Source organism: Primulina tabacum, chromosome 5 (assembly GCF_025594145.1).
Source record: "Primulina tabacum isolate GXHZ01 chromosome 5, ASM2559414v2, whole genome shotgun sequence".
Lineage (NCBI taxonomy): Eukaryota > Viridiplantae > Streptophyta > Magnoliopsida > Lamiales > Gesneriaceae > Primulina > Primulina tabacum.
In genome coordinates, this window is record NC_134554.1 from 20132826 (window position 1) to 20148552 (window position 15727).

At 46.0% G+C, this 15727-nt stretch overlaps 1 protein-coding gene across 1 annotated transcript; it reads left to right on the forward strand.

The window, feature by feature from the left end:
• Positions 1-4: 4 nt before the first annotated feature.
• Positions 5-2359, forward strand: LOC142544239 (uncharacterized). The gene is made up of 4 exons (XM_075651298.1): positions 5-208; positions 429-702; positions 784-1418; positions 1511-2359. Exons 1-4 carry the CDS (start codon positions 5-7, stop codon positions 2357-2359), a joined length of 1962 nt encoding a protein of 653 aa, XP_075507413.1.
• The last annotated feature ends 13368 nt before the right edge of the window (positions 2360-15727 follow it).

Here is a 15727-nt window from a genome sequence, read left to right on the forward strand (position 1 = left end):
GGCCATGAATGAATTAAGAGCCGTGGCATCCACTTATCATCAAAAGATAAAATTTCCTGTTGGAGCCCGGGTAGGAGATGTCCGGGGGGATCAGCTGATCAGAGCAAAAACTAAGAGGGAAGGGAAGAAAGCCAGAGTGAATGAAGTAGGAGGAAGAGTGGTGGAGAAAGGGGAGGTGCATTTTGTAGCAGAAGAAGAGCAGGAGATGGTAGAAGTCGGACCAGGCCAACAAATCCGGGTGGCTCGGGATCTCAGTACATCCACCGGGGTTAGTTTAATTAACTGTTTAAAAGCTAATATCCATGTATTTGCATGGTCCCAACAGGAGCTGACAGGGATTTCTCCCTTAATATCAGAGCACCAACTGAACATTCTCTCGGGATCTCACCCGGTAAAGCAAAAAAAAAAGACACTTTGGTCCTAAAAAGGACAAAGTTATTGATGAGCAAGTGAAGGAGCTACTGAAGGACGGCCACATTCGAGAAATTCAATTCCCCACATGGCTTTCGAATGTGGTGCTGGTACCTAAATCCACCGGAAAGTGGCGAATGTATGTAGATTTCCGTGACCTCAACAAGGCTTGCCCTAAAGACCATTACCCCTTGCCCAGGATTGACCAGCTGGTGGACTCCACCTCGGGTTTTGAACTATTCAGTTTCATAGACGCATATCAGGGATATAATCAAATTCCCCTGGCCAAGAGTGATCAAGATAAAGCCAGCTTCATCACCTCGGAAGGTACATTTTGTTATATTGTAATGCCTTTCGGGTTGAAGAATGCAGGGGCTACTTACCAGCGTCTAATGAACAAAGTCTTTGAGAAGCAGCTGGGACGAAATGTGGAAGTCTATGTGGATGATATTCTGGGCAAGTCCAAGGAGGTTGCAGATTTCATCATTGATCTGGAAGAAACCTTTGCCACTCTAATGCATTACGGGATCAAGCTTAACCCTGCCAAATGCATTTTTGGTGTCAAGAGTGGCAAATTCTTGGGATTCATAGTGACAGATCGAGGGATCGAGGTGAATCAAGAAAAAGTCAAGTCCGTGTTGTGTATGACATCCCCCCGATCTGTCAAAGAAGTACAGAAGCTGACCGGGAGGATAGCTTCCCTGTCTCGATTTATATCCCGGTCAGCACACAAGAGTTATCCTTTCTTCCAGGTTCTAAGGAAGGCCCAACAATTCGGGTGGGATGAAAAATGTGAGCAGGACTTCCAGGACTTGAAGATTCACCTTGCAGAGCTCCCTGTGTTGGTAAAGCCGGAGCCCGGGGAAAAACTATTTGTTTATATATCTACTACGAAGTATGCTGTTAGCTCAGTTCTAATAAAAGAAGAAGGCTCTGATCAAAAGCATGTCTACTATGTCAGTCATGCTCTAAGAGGCCCCGAGCTCCGTTACAGTGAAATAGAGAAGGTTGTTTTGGCCTTGATCATGACCGCCCGGAAGCTACGACCTTACTTCCTGTCACATCAAATCATCGTTCTTACCAATAGTTCTCTTGGCAGGATCATGACTCATTCAGAGGTATCCGGATGGAAGATCAAGTGGACAGTAGAGCTGGGGGAGAATATGACATTCGGGTTGCCATCAAAGCAAAAGCCTTATCAGATTTCTTATCAGAAATGGTTCAACCCGAGGAAGAAGAAGTATGGAGAGTATTTGTGGATGGGGCGTCTAGCCTTGCTGGATTTGGAGTAGGAGTTGTGATAATATCTCCCTCGGGAGAGAAGATAAAATTGGCACTGAGGATTGACTCCCGGATAACCAACAATGAAGTCGAGTACGAAGCCGTCCTGGCTGGTATCCAAACTGCCTGGGAAGTCGGAGCTTCCAGGATTATTCTATATTCTGATTCGCAACTGATTACTCAGCAGATAAAGGGCGTGTATGAAGCTAAGGATGACAGAATGCTAAAATACTTACAGCTCATCAAAGCCCGAGCAGAAGTCTTTGCAGATTGGGGTACTGAGCAAGTAACCTGGGAGGAGAATGGCGAGGCAGATACCCTGGCAAAAATGGCTGCTTCCTTATCGGCAGTTAGCACCCGGGAAGTCTTGCATGTTTCCCGGTTGATCCTTTCCACTGAGGAAGAAATATTTCCAGTACCCGGTGAATCCTGGATGACACCTTTGATCAAGTTCATGGTAAATAATGAACTGCCCGAGGACAGAACCCAAGCTCAGAAGACTAAGAGACAAGCTCCCATGTCTGTTCTCTTAAATAATATGTTGTACAGGAGATCATTCCAGGAACCTCTTTTGAAATGCCTATGGGAAAAAGAGGTGGATTATATCCTCCGAGAAATTCATGAAGGATGTTGTGTCGAGCACCTCGGAGGAATGTCTTTGGCTTGAAAAACAATGCTTGCTGGTTTCTGGTGGCCAACCTTAAGTCAAGATTCTCCTCGGGTGGTCCAAGCTTGTGAGGGCTGTCAACATCACTCGAATTTTAAGCACAGCCCGACCACTCTCATGAAGCCTATCTGGGCATCTTGCCCCTTTGATCAATGGGGCATGGATATTGTGGGTCCGTTCCCAATTGCCCGGGCTCAGAAAAAATTCTTGTTAGTAGCTGTTGATTACTTTTCCAAGTGGGTAGAAGCGGAGCCCTTGGCAAAAATCACTGAGCAGGAAGTATTGAAATTTCTGTGGAAGAATATCGTGTGCCGGTTTGGAGTGCCCAGAAGACTGATCTCGGACAATGGGAGACAGTTTCAGGGCAAAGGAATTACGTCATGGTGCAGGGAAATGAAGATCACTCAATCTTTTACCTCTGTTGCATATCCTCAAGCTAATGGCCAGACAGAGGTTGTCAATAGAATTATTGTACAAGCACTAAAGACAAGGCTACAAGGCAAAGGAAGGGATTGGGTGGAAGAATTACCCAGTGTTCTCTGGGCTTACAGAACTACTCTCCGGGCACCTACCCAAGAAACTCCTTTCAACTTGGTATATGGTTCTGAAGCAGTCCTCCCAGTTGAGATCGGGAAAACTTCTCCCCGGGTAGAATCTTACCCGGAAGACAATGACCAAAGCCGGGCCATGGAATTGGACTTGGTAGAAGAAAGGAGAGACCGGGCATTCATTCGCATGGAAGCATACAGGAGCCGGGTTATGAAGTCATATAACAAAAAGGTCCGGATCCGAGATTTCCAAGTGGGGAATCTAGTCATGAAAAAAATCAACCCTGCTGAGGATGTTGGGAAGCTAGAAGCTCGGTGGGAAGGACCTTATAAGATCACCCGGAAAGTCAGCTCGGGATCCTTTTATTTAGAAGATGCTCAAGGACATCTCCTCAAAAGGCCTTGGAATGTATTTAATTTAAAGAAGTATTATGCCTAACAGATGTAATGGTTTGGTTGCAGATATAATGAAAGATCTATTTTTTCAAGAAAGGAGTATTATGTACTATTTCTTGTATCTCGAACAAAGGAAGTATCAAGCTTCGGTTATTTGAAAAAGCCCAGGGCACTACACCCTGGCTCGGGGCACCACACCTCGACCATTCCCAAGTCCCGGGACATGCTCCCCGGCCCAAGGCTCCGCACCTTGGTTCTTAAAATCCCAGGGCACTACACCCTGGCTCGGGGCACCACACCTCGACCATTCCCAAGTCCCGGGACATGCTCCCCGGCCCAAGGCTCCGCACCTTGGTTCTTAAAATCCCAGGGCACTACACCCTGGCTCGGGGCACCACACCTCGACCATTCCCAAGTCCCGGGACATGCTCCCCGGCCCAAGGCTCCGCACCTTGGTTCTTAAAAGCCCAGGGCACTACACCCTGGCTCGGGGCACCACACCTCGACCATTACCAAGTCCCAAGACATGCTCCCCGGCCCAAGGCTCCGCACCTTGGTTCTTAAAAGCCCAGGGCACTACACCCTGGCACGGGGCACCACACCTCGATCATTCCCAAGTCCCGGGACATTCTCCCCGGCCCAAGGCTCCGCACCTTGGTTCTTAAAAGCCCAAGGCACTACACCCTGGCTCGGGGCACACCTCGACCATTCTCAAGTCCCAGGACATGCTCCCCGGCCCAAGGCTCCATACCTTGGTTCTTGAAAGTCCAGGGAGCTACACCCTGGCTCGGGGAACCCAAGAAATACCCCCGTGAAGTTCAGGTTTAAATCTACCCGGGTTGTGAAAAATTTTCAAAACAATATTAAAAAAGGCACAGCAATAGAAAGAAATAACATTTCATTATAAAGCCCGGAGGAAAGAACTACAAAGGGAAAGTACAGAGTGAATAACAATCGTATTCTAAGTCTGCTGCTCTGATGGTTCCCCGGCCTCCTCGGGAGTCTTCTCAGCCTCTTTCTCGACAGCATCATCCTTGGAAAGGAGTCAATGGCCCTGTCGATATCAGGAAAGCCCTCCCTACCTGCTGGAATCAGACCTGCTTCCTCAAACTGCTCCTGGCACTTCTCAAAGCCAACTGTGAAGTATTTCTACGCCCTATCTTCAACAGCTGCTTGGAATTCCGCCGATTGAAGGAAAACAATCCTCCATTCCTCATGGGTCAGTTGTAGGAGTCTGAGCTTATCCTCATCAATCTCAGCCCGATGTTGCTGAGCACTGGCCTCATCCCCGAGATAGCTAATCCGGGAGGCCAGAAACGCAGCTCGCTTCTAAAAGCTTCCTCCCGGGCTATGCTATCATCTCGGGCAAGCTGAGCCAAGGCCAGTTGTTGATTAGCAGCCTCTAGGGAAGCTTGGAGATCGGAAGTTTTCTCCTCATGAAGTTTCTGAACCCGGGCAATCTCCCCTTGAAGATGATCGTGAATATCCTGAGCTGCCCGGGCTTGCTAACCTTTCTTTGTGGCCACCGCTGCCACCTCTTCAAAGGCCGAAACTATCATCTGGGAAGCCTGAATAAGAAAGAATTAAAAAAGAAAAAAGAGAAAAGGGAGAGAGAAAGGGGAGAAGATAAAAGCATGAAACTTACAGACAAAAGGCGGTTGGATCCCTCCAAAAACTTCACGCTGGCAGGAGTACTCTTCAAGATTACCGTCTCAGCAGGGCTGAGTATCTTCTTGAGGTGCTTAACACCAGTGGCAGTAGCTCCCTCAAAGAAGATATTAGCCTGGGAGAGCTGATCGGTTGAAGGGAGCTCTTGGCCGGGTTCTTCATTGGACTGAGGGGGAAGATGAGGAGATGGAGCAGATTGGGAGGTACCCTGGTTACCTTCGGGAAGGTCCTCAAGAATGACCAGCTTGGGTTCTGCAGTAGCTTTTCGTTTCCTCTGGCTGAGAGGAATGAGATCTTCAGATTCCTCCGAGGTCTCAATCATTGCCCGGGAAGTGTTATCCCGAGGAGGGTCTTCCCGGGAAGCTTCAGCTCTCCGGGCTGCCGCCTCTGCAGCCCGTTGCTTCTCTTCTTCAGCAGCTGCTCGGCGAGCCGCCATTTCCTTCTCTCGGGCTGCCTTCTCAGCTGCTCGCCTTTTAGCAAAAGCTGCCTGCATCTCGGAGTTATCTGCATAAAGAAGTGACATGGTTATAACAAATTAAACAAGCAAGATAAGGGAATAAGGAAACAAAGAAGAGAAAGGATGTACCGGGTTGAGAGCCCGAGCCAGCCACCTCGTCAATTACACGATCCACGGGGTCCTTAACCCGGGAACTCAACCCGTAGGCCACTAAGTTCTATTCTGAGATAAGGGTGGAAGAGGAGTACTTATGCCCCTCCACCAGGGTTTGACTTACGAGGAAAGGCTCCTCGAATTTGTAGGATTGGGGAAGGGAAGGTTGTTGGGGAAGGGAAGGGAGAAACCCGGTCAGACAGGGTAGAGGACCCGGGAGTTGGATATAGAAAAATTTTCCTTTCCACCCCTTTTGAGAGGAAGGGATGTCATCAAGGAATCGGACGTTTAACCGGGATTTCAGGGAAAATGCATTATTCCCAAGCCGGCAAGAAAAATAGTAATGAAGGATAAGGGGGTTGATGAGAAGATTATTCATTTTAAAAAGGACATAGGCTGAGGCCATAATCATGAAAGAATTGGGATGAAGCTGATTGACAGGTACGCCAAAAAACTTGGCAACATCGATATAAAAAGGATGAACGAGAAATCGAAAACCATTCCTAACCTGGTCCCGAAAGAAAGTTGTGTACCCGGGAGGAGGGTTATTGGCTCTATCAGAAGGCCCGGGTATCAAAATAGAAAAAGTAGAAGGAATATTGCCCAAAGCTCGGAGTTCCTCATCTGCCCCTGAGCGCAAGGTGCTGCTCATAGAGGAGAACCAAGGAGTGCTCGAGATCTCGATTGCCCGAGGACTCGGGACCCGGGCTTTACCCTTACCCTTGCTCTTAGCAAGAGCTCAGGCCCGGGAATGGCTAGAAGAGGAAAGTTTAGAAGAAAAAGGTTTAGTTTGATGGGCCATTGGTTTTTTAGAAGGCTGGGTAATGGAACGACGAGGGGGAGATGGGGAAGAATCGGAGCAAAGTGCGGAGGACTCAGCACTAGGTGAGCCTCGCACATTCGCTCCTGAGGTAGAAGAAGTTGAATGAGACATTTTAAAGAAGAAAAACTTACGATGAGATAAGCGTTGAAAGATCGCCGGAGGTAGATGATTTTGCACAAACGGAGTTTCGGGAATAAAATTCGCAAGAGCTTCGCTGTAAATTTGAATTTGAAAGTGATTTTTGAGAAATAGGAGGGCTAATATATATAGGCGGTGGGAAGAGATCTCGGCCGTTGATCTAGATACACGTGGACGATGGAGATTCACCTCGTAAATTGAAGTGGGTATATGAAAAGATGTATGAGGATATCGAGGAGACGGGAATCATTATTACTTCAGAATATGAAACGATTTTTCGGCGGTATAAATGCTAAAAGCACGGGTAATAATGATACCCTTTGGAATACCCAAGAATACTAAACGACACAATATTCAAAACCCGGGAGATTTGAGGCCCCGGTATCATATTCAGAACCCGGGGGATTTGAGGCCCCGGTATCTTACTCAGAGCCCGGGAGATTTGAGGCCCCGGTATCTTACTCAGAACCCGGGAGATTTGAGGCCCCGATACCTTATTCAGAGCCCGGGATATTTGAAGACCCCGATGCTCTCAACACACTCAGAAATTCAACAAATGTACAACTATGACTAATCGGGACAGCGAGTAAAAACTCTAGCCCGACTATTTTAGGGATGGGTGGTGATACCCCCATAAGGATCCGGGTCATTGATGACCCGGGTACCATCAAGAACCCGAGTACCACGAGGTTTCCCGAGTGATCACCAAGCAGCCCGGTCTCCCACTCAATCTCCCGGACACTTCTCCTCTTCCCGGGCCCTCATGCAAGTACCCGGGTAACCAACTACCCGGTCACCTCGAGAATTGAACCACACTCGAGTATGATTGATACATGCAGTCTAATATGTCAGAACAACTTGGGCTTGGAGTGTCCTAGAAGCCATCAGAAGCTACAAGTATGGGCAGCCGACTTGCCATACTTAGTAGGTGGCACGAGAATCGAGGTACCTACCCCATTTTCTACTATAAATAGCAGGTATTAATGTCTTTTAATGATCCTGAAATCTTTGAACTCTAAAGCATTACACATCTTTTCTCTCAAATATTTTTTGTGTTCATCTTCAACATGCTGACTTTAGCATCGGAGTGGCTACGCCGGATACTCCTCCGGCGCCCATTCACGAGTTCTTTTCATTGTTTGCAGGTGCTACCACAGCCATTATTCTCACTCAAAATTCCCAAACATTATAAATTGTTGATCTGATTCGTTGGAGCTTCTTACCCGGCTCACCCATTTCAGCGAGATTACATCACGTGGTATTCAACCAGGTGAAAAAACATCCAACCCCATGCAAATCCGATAATTCAAGAGACGACGCACAATCTTCAAAGTCAATAGTTTCATAAGGTTTGATAATAACCACGCCTTTTTTATGATCTGGTGATAGGTAGCTGTTAAAATCCCCCATCACAATCCATGGGTAAACAATTCCAGCCCCAACTCGCTTGATAGATTCCCATAGAGGTTTACGAGCTTTGACAAAGCGTAGCCCATAAACAAACGTTGCAAAGAATTGTTCGGACGTACTGATGCATTCAATCTTCACATGGATAAATTGATCATTCAAGTCTAAGAGGGATATATTTGTGATACTCACGGGAAATTTAGGGTCCGATTCCAGCAAGTGTCACTAGTCCAGACGCAGGTTTTTGAAATGGTCCTGAGCCTGAAATCACGAAAAAGACCGTTAGAAGGGGGCCAGGAGGGTGTCCTGGTGTAGCCCCTCCGACGCTCAAGTCAGTGACTGAGGATATATGGGGGGAGCAGCTAAGGGTGATGCTGAAGACAATATATTGAATCAATGAACTGAACACTCAAACCTGGTATTTATAGGAGAATACCTGGGCCCGTGATAGGCATGTCTTCCATTTGGGCTAAGGATGGGCCAAGGGTAATGGGCTCATCCATGGGGTATCACCAGTCTCCCCCTCCCAAGTCGAACTGAATAGCAGGTTCGAAGTTCGATTAATTGTGTTGTCCTCGGTTTATAAGGTGTGACTTGTGCGTTATTTCTTGGCTGCTCACTAGTCTCCATAAGTTTGAAAACATATCAAATCGCAATCCTGCTCTGAAAGGAAAGATTTGATCTGGACCTCCTATGTAAATATATGTCTTCTTCTCAATTCATTCTCATTTTTCCCACACAGCATTTCCTTCACCCTTCATTCACCAGCCCTCCCCCACCTATTTTCGCGTGCTCATCCCCTCACACCCTCGCTCCCAATCGCAATCCTGCTCACGCCAACAGCCCTCGCCCCTCGCCCAACTGCACGTTCCTTGCCTCCGCATGCTGCACCCTCGCCTGCCTCCGCCTGTTGTACCCTCGCCACTGCCCTCGCCCCTCGCCCATCGCCCAACTGCATGATCCCTGCCTCCGCCTGCTACACCCTCGCCCCTGCCCTCGCCTGCCTCCACTTGCTGTACCCTTGCCCCTCGCCCCTCGCCCCTCGCCACTGCCCTCGCCCCTCGCCCATCACCCAACTACACGCTCACTGCCTCCGCCTGCTGCACGCTCGCCTCTCCCTCGCCCTTGCCCTCTCCCCCTAGCCTCGCTCGATTGCCCTCACCAATCTCCCATCCCGCCTGCCTCGCCAGTTACCGCCCTCGCCAACCCCTAGCCCTCGCCCCTATGCCTGCCCTAGTCTCTCCCCTCGCCCAGCTCCACCTCGCCGCCCATCTCCTCGTCGCTTGCCCCAGCTGCCCCACATATTACCAGCCTCGCCTCGCTTTGCCTCGCCTTTTAGTCGTGCCTCGCCCTTCCAGATGTGCAGTGCGCTCGCCCTCCTAGCATCGCCTCGCGCAAGCCTTCTCCCTATCCCTTCGCCCCGTCACCTCTCAACCTCGCCCCCAGCCTCGCTCTCGTCCCTACGTGCATCACCCTCGCCCGATCGCCCGCGCCTACTGCCACGCTCATCCTCGCCCAAGGCTCATTACCTACTTGCTCTCTTGGCCAAGCACACCCTTGCCTCGCACCTCGCTAAAGCACGCCCTCGCCCTTCCAAATGATTGTTTCTGAAGAGCTTTTGGGGGCGTTACCCCCAAACCCACGACCTGACCGGGCAGGTCGATCCCCGTAATTTTCGCAGCGGCAAACGTCATTCTTTATCGATAAACGGAATAAATTTTTCTAACACGGAATGTCCTCGACGCCTCCATCTTCAATGTCCTCTACTAAGCTTTTGAAGGAAAATAATTCCCACTTTCCCACGTCCTTGACTCCTCTGCTAAAATAGTCCTTAGCAGGAAAAATAAAAACTTCAATCTCCTCACCCTCTAACTCCACTGCCAGGCGATGCCTTAGCAGGAAAATAAAGATTCTTCACCCTCACCCTCTGACTCCTCTACTAGGCGATGCCTTAGCAAGGAAATAAAGTTTCTCCACCATCACCCTCTAACTCCTCTACTAGGTGACGCCTTAGCAGGAAAATAAAGATTCTTCACCCTCACCCTCAGACTCCTCTGTTAGGCGATGTCTTAGCAGGGAAATAAAGTTTCTCCACCATCACCCTCTTACTCCACTACTAGGTGACGCCTTAGCAGGAAAATAAAGATTATTCATCCTCACCCTCTGACTCCTCTGTTAGACGATGCCTTAGCAGAAAAATTACCCTCTAATTCCTCTGCTAGGTGACGCCTTAGCAGGAAAATAAAGATTCTTCACCCTCACCCTCTGACTCCTCTGCTAGGCGATGCCTTAGCAAGGAAATAAAGTTTCTCCCCCATCACCCTCTAACTCCTCTGCTAGATGACACCTTAGCAGGAAAATAAAGATTCTTCATCCTCACCCTCTGACTCCTATGCTAGGCGATGCCTTAGCAGGAAAATAAAGTTTCTCCACCCTCACCCTCTAACTCCTCTGCTAGACGACGTCTTAGCAGGAAAATAAAAATTTCATCTCGTCACCCTCTAACTCCTCTGCTAGGTGACGCCTTAGCAGGAAAATAAAAATTTCACCTCGTCACCCTCTGACTCCTCTACTAGGCGATGCTTTAGCAGGAAAATAAAGATTCTCCACCTCACCATCTAACTCCTCTGTGAGGCGACGCCTTAGCAGGAAAATAAAAATTTCACCTCGTCACCCTCTGACTCCTCTGCTAGGCGATGCTTTAGCAGGAAAATAAAGATTCTCCATCCTCACCCTCTAACTCCCCTGCAAGGCGACGCCTTAGCAGGAAAATAAAAATTTCGTCTCGTCACCCTCTAACTCCTCTGCTAGGCGACGCCTTAGCATGAAAATAAAAATTCTTCTCCTCCTCAACTCTGCTCCTCTACTAGGAACAGCCTAAGTAGGTAAAATGATTTTTCTCCTCCTCCACTCTTCTCCTCTACTAGGCGCAGCCTAAGTAGATAAAATTTAATTTTTCTCCTCACCATCTCCGCTCCTCTGCTAGGCGATGCCTTAGCAGGAAAATAAAATTTTTCTCATCCTCAACTCTGCTCCTCTGCTAGGCGATGTCTTAGCAGGAAAATAAAAATTTTCTCCTCCACAACTCTGCTCCTCTGCTATGCGATGCCTTATCAGGAAAATAAAATTTTTCTCCTTCCTCACTCTGCTCCTCTGCTAGGCGACGCCATAGCAGGAAAATAACATTTTTCTCCTCTCAAACTCTGCTCCTCTGCTAGGCGATGCCATAGCAGGAAAATAAAATTTTTCTCCTCCCCAACTCTGCTCTTCTGCTAGGCGGTGCCTTAGCAGGAAAATAAAATTCACCTCCTCCACTCTGCTCCTCTGCTAGACGATGCCTTAGCAGAAAAAATTGAACTTCTCCCAAACTCTGCTCCTCTGCTAGGCGATGCCTTAAAAGGAAAATTTAATTCATTCATCCTCACAATGCAACAACATCCACGAACTTAATATAAGAACTTGGCTTTATTAAATTTCGACTGATAACATAAGACAAATTCAGAAACGAAATACAACAAAATTCAAGTCAACATTAATATTCTCTAAGGTGGTAAGCGTTCTAGAGCATCTTTAGAACCTTGCCCGGCGCATTCTCCAACTTTCATCTCTGCTCCTCTTATACCTCCACAGGACAAAGTTACCCACTTCTTCCTTTCCTAATCATGTTAAGCTCCACACGCGCTCTTTTTCCCTCCTCTCTCACTACCCCTTCACAACACCAACCCGTGAATTTTTGGTCCCCGCACAAGACTCCAACTCCTTTTCCCACAGGAAACTTAAGCTTCTGATGATAAGTGGAAGCTACGGCTCTGAAATCCTTCAGGGCTGGCCGTCCTAGAATTGCATTATACGCTGACGGGGTATCTACCACGGTGAAGGCTATCATTTTTATTACCCGCCGAGGATCAGTCCCCAAGGATAGGGGAAGAACAATCTGACCCAAAGCCGGGATGACGTGTCCTGCAAACCCATACAGCGGGATGGATACCGGCTCAAACTCAAATCCTTCCATCTTCATTTGATCCAACGTGCTCTTGAACAAGACGTTCACGGAGCTTCTATTATCAATAAATATCCTCGCCACATCATAATTGTCAATGGTGGCCGTCACCACCAATGCATCGTTATGTGGAGTCACAACGCCTCGGAGGTCTTCCGGGCCAAAGCTGATGACGGGGTCTTGTGGTAAGTCTGCACCCCTAGATATTTCAAAGTTTTCCAACCTCCTCCCATACGCTTTCCGAGCTCGCCCGGAATCTCCATCCGTAGCACACCCCGAGATCATATGAATAATTCTTCTCGTAGGGTGGTTATCCTCATCCATTCCCCTCCTCGGTTCAACGGGCTCCTGAGGAACATCTTGACCTCGACCTTCTCCTCTCTGCTCCCCAACCCTCCGATTTATCCATGGGGGGCCTTGACCATGCCTAGGGGACGGGTGAGACCTCGGTCGACTCCCAGGTGCGGATCTTTTTCGTCTATCCCACGAAGGAAATCTAGCACTGTAAACCCTTCGTGACTTCTGCCACCTTCCCGCGGGCTCCCTCACCTCCATCATCTCGTCCCGACTCCTATCCAGGGAAACATGTGATGAGAATTGTCCTCTGCCCCTAGCCTTATCATCCTCCATCTCGCCTGTGCCTCTCTTCCTACCTCCTCTTTCTGCTCCCTCAACTCTATTTCCCCCAGGACGCTGCTCCATCCTCTTATGCCGCTGGGCATCTTCAAGATTTACATATTTTTCCGCCTGAGATAACAGATCATCTTCACTTGATGGAGGTTTCTTCACTAACGATTTAAAGAACTCTCCTCCTCTAAGTCCTTGGGTAAAGGCACTTATCATGATGTCAGGGGAAGCATCTGGAATATCCAGCGCTGCATCGTTGAAACGCCGGATAAATTCTCGCAGAGTTTCAGTGTCTTGCTGCTTCATCACAAACAAGCTCAAATAATTTCTTTGGTGCCTCTTGCTACTAGCGAATCTGTGCAAGAAAGCAGCAGAAAAATCTTCGAAAGATCGTAGAGAGTTGGGCTGCAAGGTATTAAACCATTGCTGGGCTGTCCTCACCAATGTGCCCAGAAACACCTTACACTTAACTCCATCTGAATATTGATGCAACAGAGCTGTGTTCTCAAACCTTCCCAAATATTCTTCTGGGTCAGTACGACCATCGTACTCTCCCACATTTGATTTTCGGAAACTTGGAGGAAGCCCTTCCTCCAAAATGGCGGGGGAAAAAGGACTCTCCTTCTTGGACACTGGAGCTTTGTTTCCCAATTGTTGCCTCAACATTCTTATCTCCTTCCACATCTCCTCTATCTCGGGATTCTCCTCACCTTGGAGGGGTTGCGTCTCTTCAACCCTGCTCTGATGACCCTTAGCATTCTCCTCTCGCTCCTGGCGAGTGGCTTGTCCTTCAGCAAACATAGACTCTTGATTCCTCTTCATGGCCTCGTCCATCGTCCGGGTAATAAATTGACCCAACTGCTCCAGGGTCAAGTTCCCCACATTTTCATTAGGACGGGGTTGCTCGACCCTGGTCTCTTGACGAGGTTGTTCGACCCTGGTCTCTTGACGAGGTTGTTCGGCTCTTGTCTCTTGACGAGATTGTTCCTGTCTCGTCTCAAGATACGGTTGTTCCTGTCTTGTCTCAACATGAGATTGTTCGGGTCCCTTTTGAGGACGCGATGATGCTGAGGTAGCTCTTCTACTCCCTCTCTTGCCTACCATCTCTACGTCTCAACTCAAACTTTCCCACAGACGGCGCCAAGTGATACTCACGGGAAATTTAGGGTCCGATTCCAGCAAGTGTCAATAGTCCAGACGCAGGTTTTTGAAATGGTCCTGAGCCTGAAATCACGAAGAAGACCGTTAGAAGGGGGCCAGGAGGGTGTCTAGGCGTAGCCCCTCCGACGCTCAAGTCAGTGACTGAGGATATATGGGGGGGCAGCTAAGAGTGTTGCTGAAAAACAATATATTGAATGAATGAACTGAACACTCAAACCTGGTATTTATAGGAGAATACATGGGCCCATGATAGGCTTGTCTTCCATTTAGGCTAAGGATGGGCCAGGAGTAATGGGCTCATCCATGGGGTATCAATTTGCAACACAAGAATTCCACGGTAACAAAACTCTCATTTTAGGGTAAATCGTTGAAATATTATTCAAAAATAAAATATCTGGGAATCGTAGTCTAATGACTTTTTCAAGTGTCTCCATTAGTAGCTTCGTTTCGAGAAGGCATAGATTGTCCAAATTATTCAATTTGATGAGACTTTGGACGCTTTTCTGCTTCAGAAGTTTGTTAAAACCTCTAATATTCCAGCAGGCCATCTTCATGGGCAACCGAAGGCTGTTTTGGGTAGCCATACCTCAGATGATTTCTTTTTGAAAAATCTGCTCCCAATATTAGCCACGAGTGAATTAGAATTAGGATCTATGGGGATAAATTATGTTTCCATAGAGCTAGATACAGGCAATGATATCAATTCATTGGGTTTTACGGTTTATTTTCTTTTTCGATTGATGATATCGTGGTCTTACTGTCATATATTCTCTTTCAAATATTGTGGTCTTATTGCCACATATTCATATATATATTTTTATCAAATAGCCTATGCAGTTCATCATCGAACATGAAATCTTTATGCATAATAAAATAGTGATAAATAATAGATTATGTTATATATATATATATGAAAAATGGATGCATGTTTTATATATATATGAATATATCTTAGAGCTTTAATCACTTTTTTTTATAAATATAGACAATTTTAGATCCTATGTCGATATTTTTTTAAAAAAAATTGTAACACATTTCTCAATTAATAAGATCATCAAAAAAAACATTCACCAAAAATGCATTAAATCAATATCCCTCAAGAATATTGTCAAATCTTGGATCTTATATAAATATTTTTCATGAATATCAACAAATTTTTTTATCTTTTGACTAATATTTATTTATAAATATCGGAATACTTTGGAATAGATCTATATATTTCAATAATACTTATGGATTTTGGATCTAATATCATATATCATCCGTGAATATATTCAGTTTCTCAATATATGAAATCAGACATCATATTTTATCATGAATTTCTTTATATTCTCAATATATTATATCATAATCACGAATCTATTTAAATTCTCAATATATTTAATCTTATATTATATTTTAATCATGAATCTCTCTCAATATAAAATTAAGTTGTGCTAATTTAGAGCCATCAACATCATGATATTTCATAGGCACCAATAGATCATTAGTTATAATTAAGCTACTTCTAGAACACTAAAAAATATATCATAAAATTGAGTATTGACAACACATTGTGATATTCTCAGTTGTTTACAGCATCGTGCTGATAGCTCGTTATAAAGCATGAAAGAGAGAGATGGGTAGAGATATTTCATAGAAGAAAAGAGAAAATGAGTCAATACTCAAGTGCAATTTTCATGGAATACAATCACTTTATTTATAGGAAAAAATTATAACATACAAATCTTTACATATATTATCTTGTCATATTTATCTTTATCACAAATCTAACTAAATAAGACAATATTTTATAACAGATATAGATTTAAGATGTCATATATTATTTAATTATAAATAATAAAACTAATCGAAATCCATGAATTTCAAAACATTCCCCAGTAAAGTTTAAAAGAATTGAAACTGAATTTATACCCATGATTTCTTCCCAATTGTTTGAACACAAAAAATGAGACAAAACTGAAATGTTAAAGAAACTAAAATAATAAAA